Source organism: Branchiostoma lanceolatum, chromosome 5 (assembly GCF_035083965.1).
Source record: "Branchiostoma lanceolatum isolate klBraLanc5 chromosome 5, klBraLanc5.hap2, whole genome shotgun sequence".
NCBI lineage: Eukaryota > Metazoa > Chordata > Leptocardii > Amphioxiformes > Branchiostomatidae > Branchiostoma > Branchiostoma lanceolatum.
Window position 1 is genome coordinate 9759106 of NC_089726.1, and position 15912 is coordinate 9775017.

The 15912-nt window shown below is 41.8% G+C and overlaps 1 protein-coding gene across 1 annotated transcript; it reads right to left on the bottom strand.

Moving 5' to 3' along the window:
- Positions 1–2560: 2560 nt before the first annotated feature.
- LOC136434940 (dihydrolipoyl dehydrogenase, mitochondrial-like) lies at positions 2561–15869 on the bottom strand. The gene is made up of 18 exons (XM_066428063.1): positions 15737–15869; positions 14922–15000; positions 14346–14422; positions 13997–14065; positions 13271–13340; positions 12741–12841; positions 12104–12247; positions 11537–11638; positions 11203–11291; positions 10695–10796; positions 10393–10426; positions 10084–10149; positions 9713–9783; positions 9427–9488; positions 5585–5712; positions 5188–5248; positions 3770–3936; positions 2561–3258 (listed from the first exon to the last, which is right to left on the bottom strand). The coding sequence occupies exons 1-18, from the start codon at positions 15773–15775 to the stop codon at positions 3193–3195; spliced, it is 1527 nt and encodes a 508-aa protein (XP_066284160.1). The 5' UTR covers positions 15776–15869; the 3' UTR covers positions 2561–3192.
- Positions 15870–15912: the final 43 nt, after the last annotated feature.

Consider the following 15912-nt stretch of genomic DNA (forward strand, 5'->3'; position numbering starts at 1 on the left):
AGAATACAACACGGGGTATTCCGTATCACCCGAGGTACCAGCCCGACCGCGGGTCGGATCGCCCGACGGCCGTAGGCCGGAGGGCGATCCGACCCGCGGGAGGGCTGGGACCGAGGGTGATGCGGAATACAACGTGTTGTATTTTATTTATGTCATACCTTGGTCATACCCACCCGAGAAAACATACATCTCAATGCGGAATGCGCCAGAAGTTGAGGGAGTTTTGTGTCTTCGAACAAGAAAGTGTAGCAACATTGATTCCAATCTCCGAACCCGGTATTCGAATTTCCGACGGCCGCACAACCGGCGCGCTCGAAATGCGTTCGAAATATTCTATGGAAGCCTGTATGATAACACTTCCGAACCCTATGTGATCCGGATAGTTATCACACGGTCCGGAACACCCGTATCAGGCCCAGGCATGACATAATGTGATTTATGGGTTATATGAATAGAATCATATCATAATCGTATGGTGATTGAAATATTTTAATTATTTGATGCCAGCGTTTGATATTTTTTTTCCAATCTAGAATGAAGATTGCTATAATTACTGCATTTTAAAGTGAAAGATAAATGTATTTTTGCACAAGTCAAGCACAGATCTTGAAGGCCTCAGCTCAATTCTATATTCAGAAATGATAATGTTAGAATTCTGGCCATGTTGGAAACTGTAGTTTATTTTACAAACAGGGAGAGAATGGATTAGAAGGTGACACCGTGACAGCTGTTCCGCAGATATATCTCTTAGTACCTACTTTCTGCCTAATCCCCAGTACAATAAAAGAATTGTAAGTTGTTACATGTGTCAATTTGATTCTTCTTGGGACTCACTACTAGTACTAGTATTATCATCTTGTTACGTTCGCCAAGAAGGTTATGTTTTTTGTGCAATTTGTGTGTGCTTGTGTGATTGTGGACAGCATAATTCAGAGTGAATGAAAGAGAGATAGTAGCATTCCTTTTCAGTATTATATAGTGTTTACCCAAGGACATTATATGGTTCTTGGTTTACCACAGGAAAAGCTTCGTCTTATATGGAAATGAAAGTTGTTCTGGAACCGCAAACTCCTTGTGTTCTAGACTAGCGACGGCGTTCGATGTGGTTTGTTTACAGTTACGACTGTCTGTTCTGAGAGACAGACGTGTAATATTGAGCTGCTACTAGTATACGTTCATTACGTTGCTTAGTTCAAACTTGAGACAAGTATGTCGAGACAGAAACCGGCGGTCTTGCGTTGTTGCGACAGCCCCCTCCCGTACGGCATTTGACAAGTCCGATGAGCCTCCAGATGGACGACGGCGGTTAACGATGTTCAAATCTACTGTCATCACGGTATCAATTAAGGTTCACTTTTCTTGTTTCTGACATTGGAATCGACTGAACTTCCACTTAAGACTTCCACTTCCATTAATCTGTGTAACATCACTTTTTGAACCTGTTGTAAATACCAGAAAGTCCCGGCTAGAACTACATGTGACGGACGTTTCTACAGTAGCGGTCTCATTATGATCTCTCATTAAACTAGTAACAAAATACACGGGTTGTTTGGTCTACAACCTTTATGGACACATCTGGACGTTGGTCTGAAGGTTCCAACTGTCCTATCAATATAGGTTTATGCTTATGTCACCGCAATATTGTTTATCTCTTGATGATTGAAATAATTTTGATTCCAAAGATGCAGCCCAATTTCAGTGTGAATTGTTGGAAAGGTGCTCGTCGTCACTGAGATGAGGTACAAAATGAGAGATTCTAGATTACAATTACGTTGAATAGTCTAGGAGTCAAATATTCTGCATGTTACTGTCACAAGTGTAATTGTATTGCAAATGCTAAACAAGTAAGAATGGATGCTAATTCATGTCAACACCACCTTGTGTGTATGGATGGTGTTCAACACCAATGAGAGATCCGTTTGTGTGTAGGTGGGGTTCAGCTCCAAGGACGGGTATGTTTGCCTATGTAGATGACGCTTAGCTCCAAGGACAGGTATGTTTGCCTGCGTGTAGGTGGTGCTCAGCACCAAGGACAGGTATGTTTGCTAGTGCAGATGGTGTTCAGCACCAAGGACAGGTATGTTTGCTAGTGTAGACGGTGTTCAGCACCAAGGATAGGTATGTTTGCATGTGTGTAGATGGTGTTCCGAACCAAGAATATAATATTGTACTTTTTTCAGCACTTCTTGCATCAAATATAAACAGATCTTTATAGGATGCCATTCATAGTAGCATATCAGAGCAACCTTAACAGGACTTCTGACAGTCTAACTATGCAGACCCTTGTTGTACCCTTATTTAGGACATTTGACTATGGCTGGGTGGTTAAGCCTGGAAATGACAAGGTAAATTTGAATTTACATATTTGATTATAGTCAAGTAATTACAACACAAACAAATGCACATGTATAGGTCTGACTTTTACCATTTCAACCAACCAACCAACCAACCAACCAACCAACCAACCAACCAGCGTGACTACTATGACATCACATACAAACATTCTATATGTTTGTGTCTAGGTCTAGAACCAGGCAAGAAACCAAGCAGATCAAAAGTATGCTATTTCCAATTTTGCTATTACTACCTTTATTTACCAAAATCTTCACAAAATCATATGCACCAAGTTGTCTAAAGCAACATTCTATTTCATGTGAGTCAATTTTTCTTCTTTTGTCGGTTATTTAGAATTACCTCAAATATTTGTTTCAAAGACATTGAAAATACGCCGGGACTAACATTCATTTTTACTCTTTAAACTGAAACAATGTACCGGGTATATCAAAAGTTGATGTACTTTAATTCAGTGGCATAGGGTGGAAAATGTGAAGAAATACTAGACGGCAATGATATACATGTTACAATTATAGAGCTAACTTTATTTCTCCATACGCATGTAACATTACAAACACAATGCTGGGGAAACATCCAAAATCTTCCAAACAAAGATAATGTTGTAACAGTGTTTCCATTTTGTGTCATCCCAAATCCTAGAACATGTTCTTTAATTACATGTGTAACAACACCAATCCTACATGTGTCCCAACATCACTTACAAATGATAAACATCCCTTTGTTCTGCAGCTAAAGTCATGTACATGCACCTAAAATACAAAGTAAATAGACTGTCTGTCACACACAGAGTAATTTACAATATTCTCATATTTGTTTCCAGTGTGGACAAAAATACATTTAAAAGTTGATGGGCTTCCCAGCGTAGGCCGCCATGTTGGCTTCTCTGAAGGCCTCTGAGCACGTCTGGAAGAGGTCAAATATTTCAAGTTAAAAACAGGTGATTGTACAACATGCTAATTAGTAATACAAAATAAACAGCTAATATCTAACATCCATTAGAAACGACACTCCACAGATATTGCAAACAGTCAAAAGGAACATATTGAATCAGGTCTAATATCTGCTTCCAAGAGAACGTTCCTATACACAAATCTCACATGCAAAACACCAAAGGCAAATGGTTTAACCTTCTTCCTGCTGCCTAACCCCATAACCAAAACAAATTTGGTGTCAAGGAGCTAGCTTAGCAAGCTGAAGGTTAAGCTATGATAGACAAAGACAGGTACTGGCAAACTACGATGCACTTTGACATCACTTTTTGGAATATGTTTGAGAGTCTATGGCTATGCAGACAATTTGACTTAAATGTAGTAGACCTTACGAAAGTCGCTGTACTTTTGTTGTGTCGATAAAGATTGTATTAACGCAAATGAACAGGAAGATATGGTAAAATATGAAGGTTGCCTGAACCTACCGGATGTGCGTGACAGACTCTAGCGACGTCCTCGCATGAAGCTCCATACTCCATGGCCAGGGCAGCCTCGTTGATCATCTCCCCGCCCCCCGGGCCCATGATGTGGGCTCCCAGCATCCTGTCTGTCTCCTGATGGGACAGGATCTTCACCATACCGTCTGTGTCAGCTGGGGAAGACATAAAGCACGACACAATACATTAGTACATTATGTGTACATATACAAGGAATATGGATACATTTCAGGGCTGTCTCCAAATTTTGTTTTCGTTTGTTTTGTTTTAAGACTTTTGATGCGTGTTTAGACAGTTTGTGGGTAGGGTTATCAAGATTGTGAAAGATAAATGATTTTAGACTGTTTAGAATGTGTAATACAGGGTGCGAAATACCTGGTTGCACGTTGCACAGTGCAACAAGATTTCGGATGGTGCAAGTTAATTCCAAACCCAGGTAGCGCAGTGTGCAACCTTATATTTTGAGCCAAAGATCTCAATCGGAACCCTGGAAGCTCACAAAAACACAGTGTCACTCTCATAAAATTTGGTAAATCTTCAATTGAAATAAAGAAATCAACACTTTTTTGTTTTAAACCATCCAAACAATTCATAGATCGTGGAATCTGAGCTGAAAAAGACAAAAACACACTGCCCTCAGCTAAACAAGATGTTGTTAGGTCAATGGCAACACAATACTATCTAATTTATATTTTGAAATATTTGTAGTATTATACGCTACATACGAGCTTGATTTGAAGAAATCGGTGAATGTTGCTGGAGCAACCTGAAATTTGGATGTGCAACCTAGCCTTTGCCCTAGGTTGCAACATGGGCAACCTGGCTCAAAAAAGTATTTCGCACCCTGTAATATGTATGTATTTTGACCATGGAATTGTTTATATCTGTGTACTAGTATTTGTGTATGCATGTGCATGTACATGTATATACAAAATGAACCCTGGAGGGTATCTCAATAAATTACTACTACTAGTAGAATACTGTCCCTCTCATTGTTTTCCTTGTTAAATCTGTCATTTTAGGCTTGCGATAATACATTTTCATCAATTTCATGTCATAAAATTTAGATTTTGGGGATGGGGTGGGGTGAACTTTGTTCTTTGTCCCTCCCAACAAGCAGATTTCCATCCCAGGATGGAGGGACGGGTCCTGGAGAAATACCCTTATTGTTATTGGGAGGGCCAAACTACTAGTACTCTCTCTTTGCAGCACCAGGGGCTGAATTGTGAGGGTGACCCCAATACAACAGTAATTGCCTCAGATGCAGCTATAGGACTGTAAGGTTATGGAACCACTCAAGTTAAGGATGCAAATACTGTTTGAAGAGATGTGCTATGCCGCCTGTCACATGGTATACATAGCCACATCAAGGGTACGACTTCAAATGAAAGGAAGACCATACTAACCGTTACACTTGGCCCTGCTGTTGGCTGCAAAGGGAAACTTCCCAACCTTGTAAGGAACTCCCTGGGGGCCATGATACAAAATGTGGTTAGGGTGGTTCAAATTCCTGTCTGGTAGTGGTGATACAAATGTTCACCATCAAGTGACAGAAAAAATCAAAGTATTTTTTCCCAGATACCTGTACAGAAAACTACACCTTTGGTAACAACTGTTGATACAGCCAACACATGTATTTGAATAGTCTCTGGTTACAACAATGTCAATCACTGCCCATTGCCCCATGTATGTCTCCTATGTTTCTTTATCATTGCAATGAGCCTTTGGGCATGAACTTGCAAACACACTTCATATAAATAGAATTTGGAGAAGTCAATCAGAGACTAGTTTTTGTTGACCAACCTCTTCCTTGAGCATCTCCTCACTCTTGCCGACCCAGGCCACCTCAGGGTGGGTGTAGATGACAGAGGGGACACAGTTGTAGTCAATGTGGACAGCACCTCCAGCTATTCCCTCCACACAGATGATACCTGCACAGAAACCAAACCAGCTCAATTACTGCATACAGAGTTCTAAGCATTAAGGCTGCAATGTGTATTCACTCATTACCCAGCTTATTATCTTGTTGCTCCGGGTCAATACCTGGTGATGAGATGGCGCCCGACGGGCTGCCACGGAGTTTTAGGCGCTCCGACTTTCCAAAGTGATTTTACTGTCTGTGACCTGTTATCGTTCAACTGACCCTTTTTGACGTATGTAGAAGTGTTAAGTGGTCAATCGTCGACGAACCATGTACGGGATTCATGTCATCTTTGCCCTGGTCGTGTTCTACATGCAAGTTATGACGACGCCGGCTGCTGTGGGAGGGCAACGCTACTCCCGTGTGGATTTATTGAAGCTACGGGGACGGCGCCCTGTCTCGGAGCCGACGAAGGATCAACTCGTACAATGTGGAATTTGGCACGCACGGGGATGCAGGGCTGGTCGCAGGAAGGGAGAGAAAATCCAAGTTTTAACCACCGACCGAACAAGGTATGAATGCCCCAAAATTGTTCACAAGACGAAAGCGCGCCAAAGGTGTCTAATTCCAATCAGGAAAGAAGGCCAGCCATTGGACGGGATGGGTGCAGACAACAACAACAAACCCCACCCAATGCCGAACATTCTTGTCATCAATGCAAGATCACTGTGTAATAAGATGGATGAGTGTCGAACACTGCTATATTCGTTGAATGTAGATGTCGCTGTCATCACAGAAACGTGGTTTAACCCCGATCTACCTGACGCACAGTGGGACATCGACGGATACACTCTTTTCTCCAAACCGCGCCAGGGTAAGAGGGGCGGAGGGGTAGCAATTTACGTAGCCAGCAACATCCAGGCTAAGACTATTGATGTCACAGTCCCTGACGACCTAGAATGTTTGTGGATCAAGGTTCGGCCATCACGTCTTCCACGGGAGCTGCCCAGCGTCGTGGTATGCGCGGTCTACATTCCACCGGGATCGCCACATAGCGATGACCTAATCACCCACCTGGTTACTGTTGTGGACGAGCTAAGGTCAGTGACCCCTGATGTCGGACTGTGCATTGCTGGGGATTTCAACCGAGCAGACCCTCAGGATCTCTGCAGAGGAAACCGTCTCCGACAAGTAATTGATGTACCAACCAGAATGGATGCCACACTGGATCTTGTTATCACAAACCTTGACCATATGTATCTGCCACCTGCGCTGCTCCCACCGTTGGGTTCCAGTGATCATAACATTGTTCACTTCAGTCCCAAAGCACGCCTCGTAAGAAACGAAACAAGGTCAAAGGTCACCAGACCAATGCCAGACTCAAAGATCAGGTCCTTTGGCCAATGGTTGGTCTCGCACGACTGGACTGAAGTCCTTACTGGTGACGACGCACAAACCAAGACCAACAACTTTTACCATACACTAACAGGAATGATAGAACAGCACTTCCCAGTGAAGGTAACCAGACTACACTGTCGTGATAAACCTTGGATGAACACTGAGATCAAATCACTAATAAAGGAGCGACAAGAAGCCTTCAGGACTGGTAAAAACGACAAGTGGAGAACTCTGCGCAACAAGATTCAAAACAAAATCGGAAAAACGAGAAAAAACTACTACAGAAACAAAGTCAAGACTCTCCAAAAAGACAACCCATCAAAGTGGTACCAGGAAATTAAGAACATGACAAACTCTGGAAGGAAAAACCTTACCCTCAACATCGAAGGAATTCCTTCAGACGACTACAAGACGATAGCCGACGAGATCAACAGGGCCCTGTGCGAAGTTACCTGCTCCCTGGAGCGACTGGACAGAGACAAGCTACCTGCGTTCCTTCCATCTGAACCAGTGGACCAAGTCCAGCCGTGGGATGTGTACAACGAACTGCGCAAAATTAAAGTACGAAAAGCCGTCGGACCTGATAACATCCCAAACAGAGTGATAAAGGAGTTTGCGTATGAGCTGTCAACACCGGTCACTGCGATCCTGAACGCATCGTTAGTTGAGGGATTAGTCCCCGTACAGTGGCGACAAGCTAACGTTGTACCGCTACCCAAAACACGACCACCGTCAATCCAAGAACTTCGTCCTGTGTCCTTGACACCTGTACTGGCAAAGGTTGCTGAACGATTTGTTGCGGCGCGGCTCTACAAGGACATCAAACGACGCATAGACCCCAACCAGTTCGGCTGTCTCCCGGGTCGCTCTACGACACATTGTCTAGTCGACATTGTCAACAAGCTAACACAGACGGCTGACCAGAGAGGTACCATCACAAGCCTTGTAACGACTGACTTCTCTAAGGCGTTTGATCGTGTCGATCACCACCTCGCGGTGACAAGTCTGCTTGACATGGGACTACGATCGTCACTTGCCAGCTGGCTCTGCAGTTTCCTCACCCAAAGAGCCCAAAGAGTTGTTTACAACGGAGCCTACTCGGACTGGACTGTGACCACTTGTGGTCTTCCCCAGGGAACGGTGCTCGGTCCTCTCATTTTTCTCGCCATCATCAACAACGCGTGCCAAGATGCCACAGCATCGCGGTGGAAGTTTGTTGACGACATGAATCTGGCAGAGAGCCGATTGATAGACGCGGTCTCCACCTTACAAACCGACCTAGACCATCTGACCACGTGGACAAACAACAGACAAATGAAACTACACCCCAAGAAGTGCAAAGTGATGCATGTGTCGTTCTCCAAAGTCCATGTCCCACGACCACATTTCTTAATAGCTGGCGAACCACTGGCGGAGGTCAAGGCTGTGAAACTACTTGGCTTGCACGTCCAAGCGGACCTCGGCTGGGAACTACATGTCAACCACGTGGTAAAGCAGGGCAATCGGAAACTGTACCTTCTCAAGCGACTCCGGTGTTTCGACCTCTCCCGGGAGGAATTACTGACGTGCTACAAGACCCTTGTGCGCCCAGCTTTGGAATACGCCGCCCCCGCATGGCATGCCGGACTAACAACAGCACAGCGTGCCAGGATCGAAACCCTCCAGAGAAGAGCCTGTCGGATAATGCTTGGCCCTGCCTATACATCCTACAGGGAAGCGTGCAGCACCTTGGACTTGCCTACGCTAGACGCCCGGCGTCGTGACCTATGCCTCAACTTTGCAAAAAGACTGATTGAGTCCGAGACATTCAGGGACTGGTTCCCACCTACTCGGGGCGAAATCAGCTTAAGAGACACTAGAAACAAAGACCTTCTGGCCACCATAAGAACAAGGACAAAAAGATACCAGAACAGTCCAATACCATTCATGACGACCCTGCTAAACGAACAGACTCAGTAACAGAACTCCGACATATTGATTGCTATGATCGCCAGCTGTAGAATTTAAGAATGTTACTTAGTATATATATATGATAATCATGTTTGTATTTTATAAATCCCGACGTATCCGTCTTTAACCTACCTGTTCTAAGGTAGTGTTTACCTGCGATTTTATAATGTATTAATGTTGAATAGGAGTGATGTTATTATTGTTACCGTTTTGCCTAATGTCACCAGTTTTTTTTAATGTAACACAATGTAAAATGTACGCAATTCAGCCTATGGCTGCGAAGTACTTTCCGACATCCGATCAAAATGATCAAATAAAAACCATTCATTCATTCATTCATTCACATGTAGACATAAAAGAGATACTCACGAGAGCAAGAAACGTGACTTTTAAGAAGGTAAAACAGATCCAAGGAGTTTTGACAGAAAAAAAATACCTTCATCCTCTGCCTTGTGGGCCAGCATAGGTCCAGCAATACAGTCTCCAATGGCAAAAACACTGAAAGAAGAGCGCATAATATCCATTTAGCATTCTTCAAAAGTCATAGTGACATAATTCAGCAAGACTATAATCAGAAGAGGTAGTACCTACATAAAATCAGGAAGAAAATCTTTGTGTCTTTGTTTCATTCGCAATTTCGCCTGAGTACAAATACTTAGTTAGCCCCCTAATTCATCATAGATTCATATCAAACAGAACACAGCAGTATACCCAAGCCTCACCTGGGCACAGATGATTGAAATCTGGAGTTGACAGGAATTCTACCTCTGTTGTCAAGCTGGATGCCAAGGTCCTACATGAATGGAATGATATTATATTCAATACACAGTAATCTAATTTGGTGGAACTACATATAAATGGTACAAGTATCATACATAGTGATTACACAACGGACAGCAAATTAGTTGGGCTTTGCTTTAGTGAAACACATTTCCCTGAACAGCTGAAGTTAATGTAGCATTTTCATTTTCTGTCAGTAACTAAGTAATGACTGCAAACACACACTAATAGGCATGGTAGAAATCGCAGTATTAGATATTGCAGTAAAGCCTTATTGTACTATCTGTACAATCAAGTAAACAAGTGTGCTTACCTCCAGCCCCAGGTTAGTTGTGTAGGGCCTCCTGCCTATACACACCAACAGAACATCACACTCAAGCTGTAACACAAAATACACAGGACAAAAAGGTTAGGATTCACTCTTCTGTGGGGATATTGCAGATGATGTAGTGCTGAGTTTGACAGAGATCATGAATGTTTTTACAATATAGTTTACATACTAACAGTTTCTCCCTACTTGTCTGGAATACAGTCTACAGTACATAAAATGATCAACACTAGTATGGCTTTTAGGAACAGAAAATAAAAACACAAAAAAGAAAAGGATACCCAGAACACTTACTGTTTCTTCCTTGTCTCCCTTCACAGATTCAACCCTGAAAAAACAACATATATCCAAATCATTAAGTAAAAAAAGCTGTCATCATATAACAGAGCCAGACATATGTGATCACATGGAAAAGATTTTCTTCAAGTCACTTAACAGTCATGTAGATACATGTAGAACCTCAGAAGGCTGAGTCTTGCTCATTTGTATGTTAATAATTGTTAATTTGTTAACATTTTGTATAGAAATAGGTCATGTCAAAATGAGGTACTTTGTTGTTGATTGACTACATTATTATGAGTACATGTTGACCTTACTTGACTTCTACGACACCATCAGCTCTCTTTGAGGCACTGACGACCTTGGTGTTGAGCTTGAAGTCCATGCCTTGCTTCTTCAAGATTCTCTGGAAACCCTTTCTGTGTGGTCATCAACAGAAAAATTCAACTTCAGTTGAAACTAAAACAATCAACTTTCTACAACACTGAACTAGATTTGAACATGGTTAGTACAAATACAAAAAAATTGAATTCGCATTGTTCACCTTAACTTTAACAAAAAACAAATGTCTAATTGAATAAAAAGACACATCCAAGTGTTTCATTCCAACAATTGATGTTTTGATGACCGTCTGTCACCTTCCTCAGGGAAATTCTGACTGGTTCACATTGCACCATTGGTGTCGCCACTTATAGATGTATTCACTGAGGACAGTCACCAAAACATTGGTTGTGTACAAAAAGTCTTACCAACTTGATGAAAGTATTCACGAACAAACTTCTCAGCTTAACACAAAGACAGAAGCAGCAACTGGGAGTAACTTACGAGATCTCCATGTCGATGCCCATCCCTCCAACATGACCCAGGAACTCCACAGCAGTCACCTTTGACCCTAACCGACTCCACACAGAACCCTGGGAACAAGATGAATGGTCACAGTCACTACAACAGTGCTTCGTCTTCAAAAACAGTGACAATCTTTTAATGACAACGTTTTTCACTGACAACAAGTACTTTTCAAACCTGTTAATGTGACATTTTCTACTTATTTCATTTCTAAATCAAGAATCTACAGACGATTTTCCTTGTTAGGAATCTTGTAGCTGACTTAACATAGATATAGGATGATGAAAGTAGCTCAACACCGCTCGGTACCTACCAGCTCGACACCGATGACACCAGCACCGATCTGAATCATCCTCTCAGGGACAGACTTGAGGCTCAGGGCACCGGTGGACGACACAATCGACTCCTCGTCAATCTAAAACAACATCACACAGCTTAGTAAGGCCTTAGGAAACTTCCAATAATAAATAGTAAGTCCATTTACTTTTGCAGTGAAGAGAAAGGGAGATTTTTAAGGTGTTTTAAATTTGTGGTTGAAACAATTGTGTAGTACAGAAGTCATAAATTAGAGACATATTCATGGTGTCATGATTTTGAGGTGACCTCTCCACAAAAATAAAACCTCCACGAAAGTTTCAAGATTCACAGTACACCATTCACATCTGGTATGAGTACACAACTCAAGTCAGATATCACACATAGAATTATTTGTTTCTCCTGGTAAAAGTTGCCAACATGCTTTCATATTTTGAAATTGCTTTTGAAAGCACATGTGTGGTATTTCTTCAAGTATGACTCAAAATTTAAACACTTTTTGACGGATTTTGACAATCCTTTTCATTCTACAACTTCTACAAACAGTATTTCTCATGCCCCTCACCTCAATGCCAGGGAAGGGTGTGACTTCAGACCCTGTGGCTATCATGATGTTCTTCGTCTTGACCACATCTTGACCTCCGTCGGCCTTCAGGACAGTGACCTCATTCTGACCGGTGATCTTCCCATGACCAGCCAAATGTGTAACCTGGGGCAGAGAAAACCATGTAAAAGAGAATTGTCAAGTTTAGCCTCTTTCCTTGACAGCGGCATTTCTACAGGTCTAAGCCAAGCAAACAAATAAGAAAAGGCAATTCTGTGGAGAATTATCCTCCATATTTAATAAGGTTTCTACCCTGGCTAAATTGGCATTCCATTGTTTTCTCATTAATGAATTAAGCAAGAACTGTAATTGTACTGAATATTGGTAGCTGGGCATGAAAGAATTCGAAAGATGATTTTTGGGACCAAGAGAAAATACAGCACTTTGGTACATACCACTGCTATGAAACTGTGTTTTCCATGTGCATAATGATCAAAGCTACAAAAAGGTAGGTTCATACATCTTGATATCTACTAATTGTCTGTAGTTATTAGAAACTTTTTTTAAATCAGGCAAAAACATTTATTTTCTAATGAGTGCAGATAATTAGTAAATTATTAGACTTTTTTAAGTAGAAAAAACATGTAGTCTCTCCCACCTTGTTCTGTTTGAAGAGATGTGCTATGCCGCCTGTCAGAGCCTTCACAGCTCCAGACTTCTGGGACATCATCTGCTCCAGGTTCAACTTGATACCATCAACTGGACAGAGTTTGGGAACAAAATTAGTCATCATATGGGAAGAACAGAGTGACATTTCAAAAGGTTTTCCATCAATTTTACTCCTCATGTTGCCTTTACCCATGGAATCCTGGAAGAATAGTTGTGATACAACTAAAGGGTATTGTAATAAACAAACAAAAAAGAAAGAAATTCCTCTCTAAAAAGTAAAAAGTGTGGAAACTACACGATTTACAGTTGCTGCAACCATATCTGCAAGAAAATGTGCATCTTTGAAATTTTTAGCTAGTTATTAGTTCAAATGAAACATTTTATTCCTCAATGGTACAACGTTTGACATCAAAGAGCTTTCAAAAATAGCATACAAAGCTTTCTTTAAACTGCATCTCTTTTTCCATACTTGTAGTTTATGCTATTTCACACATATGGAGCATAGCTAAAACTACTTACATTCAATCCCCCTGCTTGCAAAGTCCTTCCCATGAGCCATGTGATACAGGTGGGAGTTGTTCAATAAGGCCTGGTCAATACAGATAAAATATATCATACGTTAGATTAAATTTGTTTTCACAATACAAACATCATGACTTGTGTATACAACATCGTCTTGAAATGTGTTTAAGATTTGACTACTAGTACCTTTTACGGGTAAAATATCATGCAACCACTGTCCTTGGTACTGAAAATTGTGACTACCGGTATATGATGGACATGGGCCCAACTTGTAGTGACTGGCTGTGTTCTCACCAGGGTAGTATACTGTTGATGTGATTATTCACTGTATAAAACAGGGCTTAATCTAAACAGGGAACAGGGGTGCTGCACCTTATGCCCTGACCATACGCCCCATTACCCTGGGGAGCAGATCCTACATTACAACTTTTTACAAGCATAACATTCTGATTGACTAGCGATGCTGCTAGGTCACATGTGGCTACAGTCTTCAACTGTGACCTGTCGTACAGTAATTTTGCCACCAGGAAGCCTTAGAATGACCCATTTTCACTTAAAATTCTCTAAAATTCATTCTCTAAAATTCCCCTTCCATACCATCCCCTCGCTTCGTCGCTCCGCTTCCTCCCAGTGCTCCCCCTTGCAATATTTTCCTATCCTAAAAAAAACCTGTAAAATGTTGCTTCCAGGCTCAGATTAAGAGAGATTGGAGATCAAACTCACCTTAGATGGTATACAGCCTACATTGAGACAGGTCCCACCCAGGGTTGCATTCTTTTCTACACAGACAGTCTGAAAACAACAACAAGAACTTGAGCATTCTGAAGTACACTGTATAGGATTGGTGGAAGTGGCCATCCAATACAATATCAAATGTAATCAAATAATATTTGAGTTACAGTAAGAGAGTAAGAGATATAATGGTCAACTACTTGGCAATGATTTTGTACGGGCTTTTAATGACTCATACACAAATTGAGAATTTAAGTGAATATGATTTTCTGCCCTGTTACAATTTATGTAAGACTGGAATACATAGATGTTGCTGTAAAAGAATGACAGACATCCTAACCTTCATGCCCAACTGGGCAGCTTTAATGGCTGCGACATAGCCGCCTGGACCTGAGCCTATAACCACCAGGTCTGCCTCTGTACAGGGAAACATAAGACAGTTACATTATCATATCTAGCAATATGGAATAATTAGTAATAAGTATAGCTGACTCAAAACTAGTGTACTACAAACTAGTACAAAGCAAGAAAACAAGGCATTAGGTGATCACTGATTGAGAAAAAGGATCCACATAGAGAAGATATTCCCAAATACATTTTGAACTGACTGAACCAAAGATTATTTACGTGTTCGCCTTGCATTTAGAAGGTCGGGGTTTCAAACCCCAGCCAGGTCCAAAGACTTAAATTAGTATTCTGCTTTCTCTGCTTAGCACTTAGCACTTGAAAAGTATGGGAGAAAGAGTACGGGATTCGAACACACCCCACTACCAGTGGACTAGCTATAGAAACGGAGACAGGTACCACCCCTATACACCCAAAATTGTTGTGTGTCACAGTGAAGGATTTTAGATAACAAACATATATCTACGTCAGCTACAGCATGGCACATATGGCAGTGTACTGTTGTACCTACCTGCTGCATCAGAGTAGTGCCTGCATCCTGCTACAGTAATGGCCGGTCCCCTCTGGTGAACACCAGACACTCTCAGCACCTAGAACAGCAAGGAACTTAGTAGTTAGATGGAGGGAAATACAAAGGTGCACAGATATAGCAAAGAACAGAACTCCAACACCTACTCATAGTGTTTGATAAACGTATGCCTTTGTAGTTCATGATTGTTTAGGAAATGGCTCTGATTAAACATCTGGCACTGAATGACATAAGATAGAACGTAACCACGTCCTCAGCTAGAGTTGGCAAATCATGTTTGACATGACAAGGACTGTGTTGACTTCCTTGTCTGAAACTTTGACCACTTCGTTAAATGCCAATCGAACAAATACAAATTTCATACAGTTCCGTCATTCGGCTCTTTCTAATCGCCAATTCTTGCAATTAAAGGACAATTTGATTATGATGCAACGTGCGTGACCAGTGGCACGTTCCTGTTTACACAGAAATTCTTTGAAATTATCGTTAATTATCAAAACGCCAGTTACAAATGACATATTGCAGGGACTTGGAATTCTCTTGACTAATTTAGTGACGAAATGGAGGGTGGCAAGGTTACAAGTTACAGTGTTATCTTCTGTTCGATCCCATGACATTGAACTTAGTGAACGTCCAGGAAGGGGGAGGGGGGCTTCATGCCGGAAAGTTACGTCACGTTAGGGGATGAATATATTTCCGTGAAATTATGCACCCCACACTGACAAAACTTAACGCCGCTGCTTCCTTCGTTCTGAAATATCTAGCAGACACTAGGAATAAGCAAATACTTGTCTTACTCTGGCTACTTGAGACGACAGACGACACCAAGACTGCATCTTGCGCCTGGCTCCGAATCCAATATGGCGGAAGGTGAATTGCTGCGCAAGCGTAGTGACCTTGCGATTACCTGTCGTACTACAATTTTCCGCACGGTGGCGTTATTGTCAATGTATGAGATTTTGCTTCAGCACCA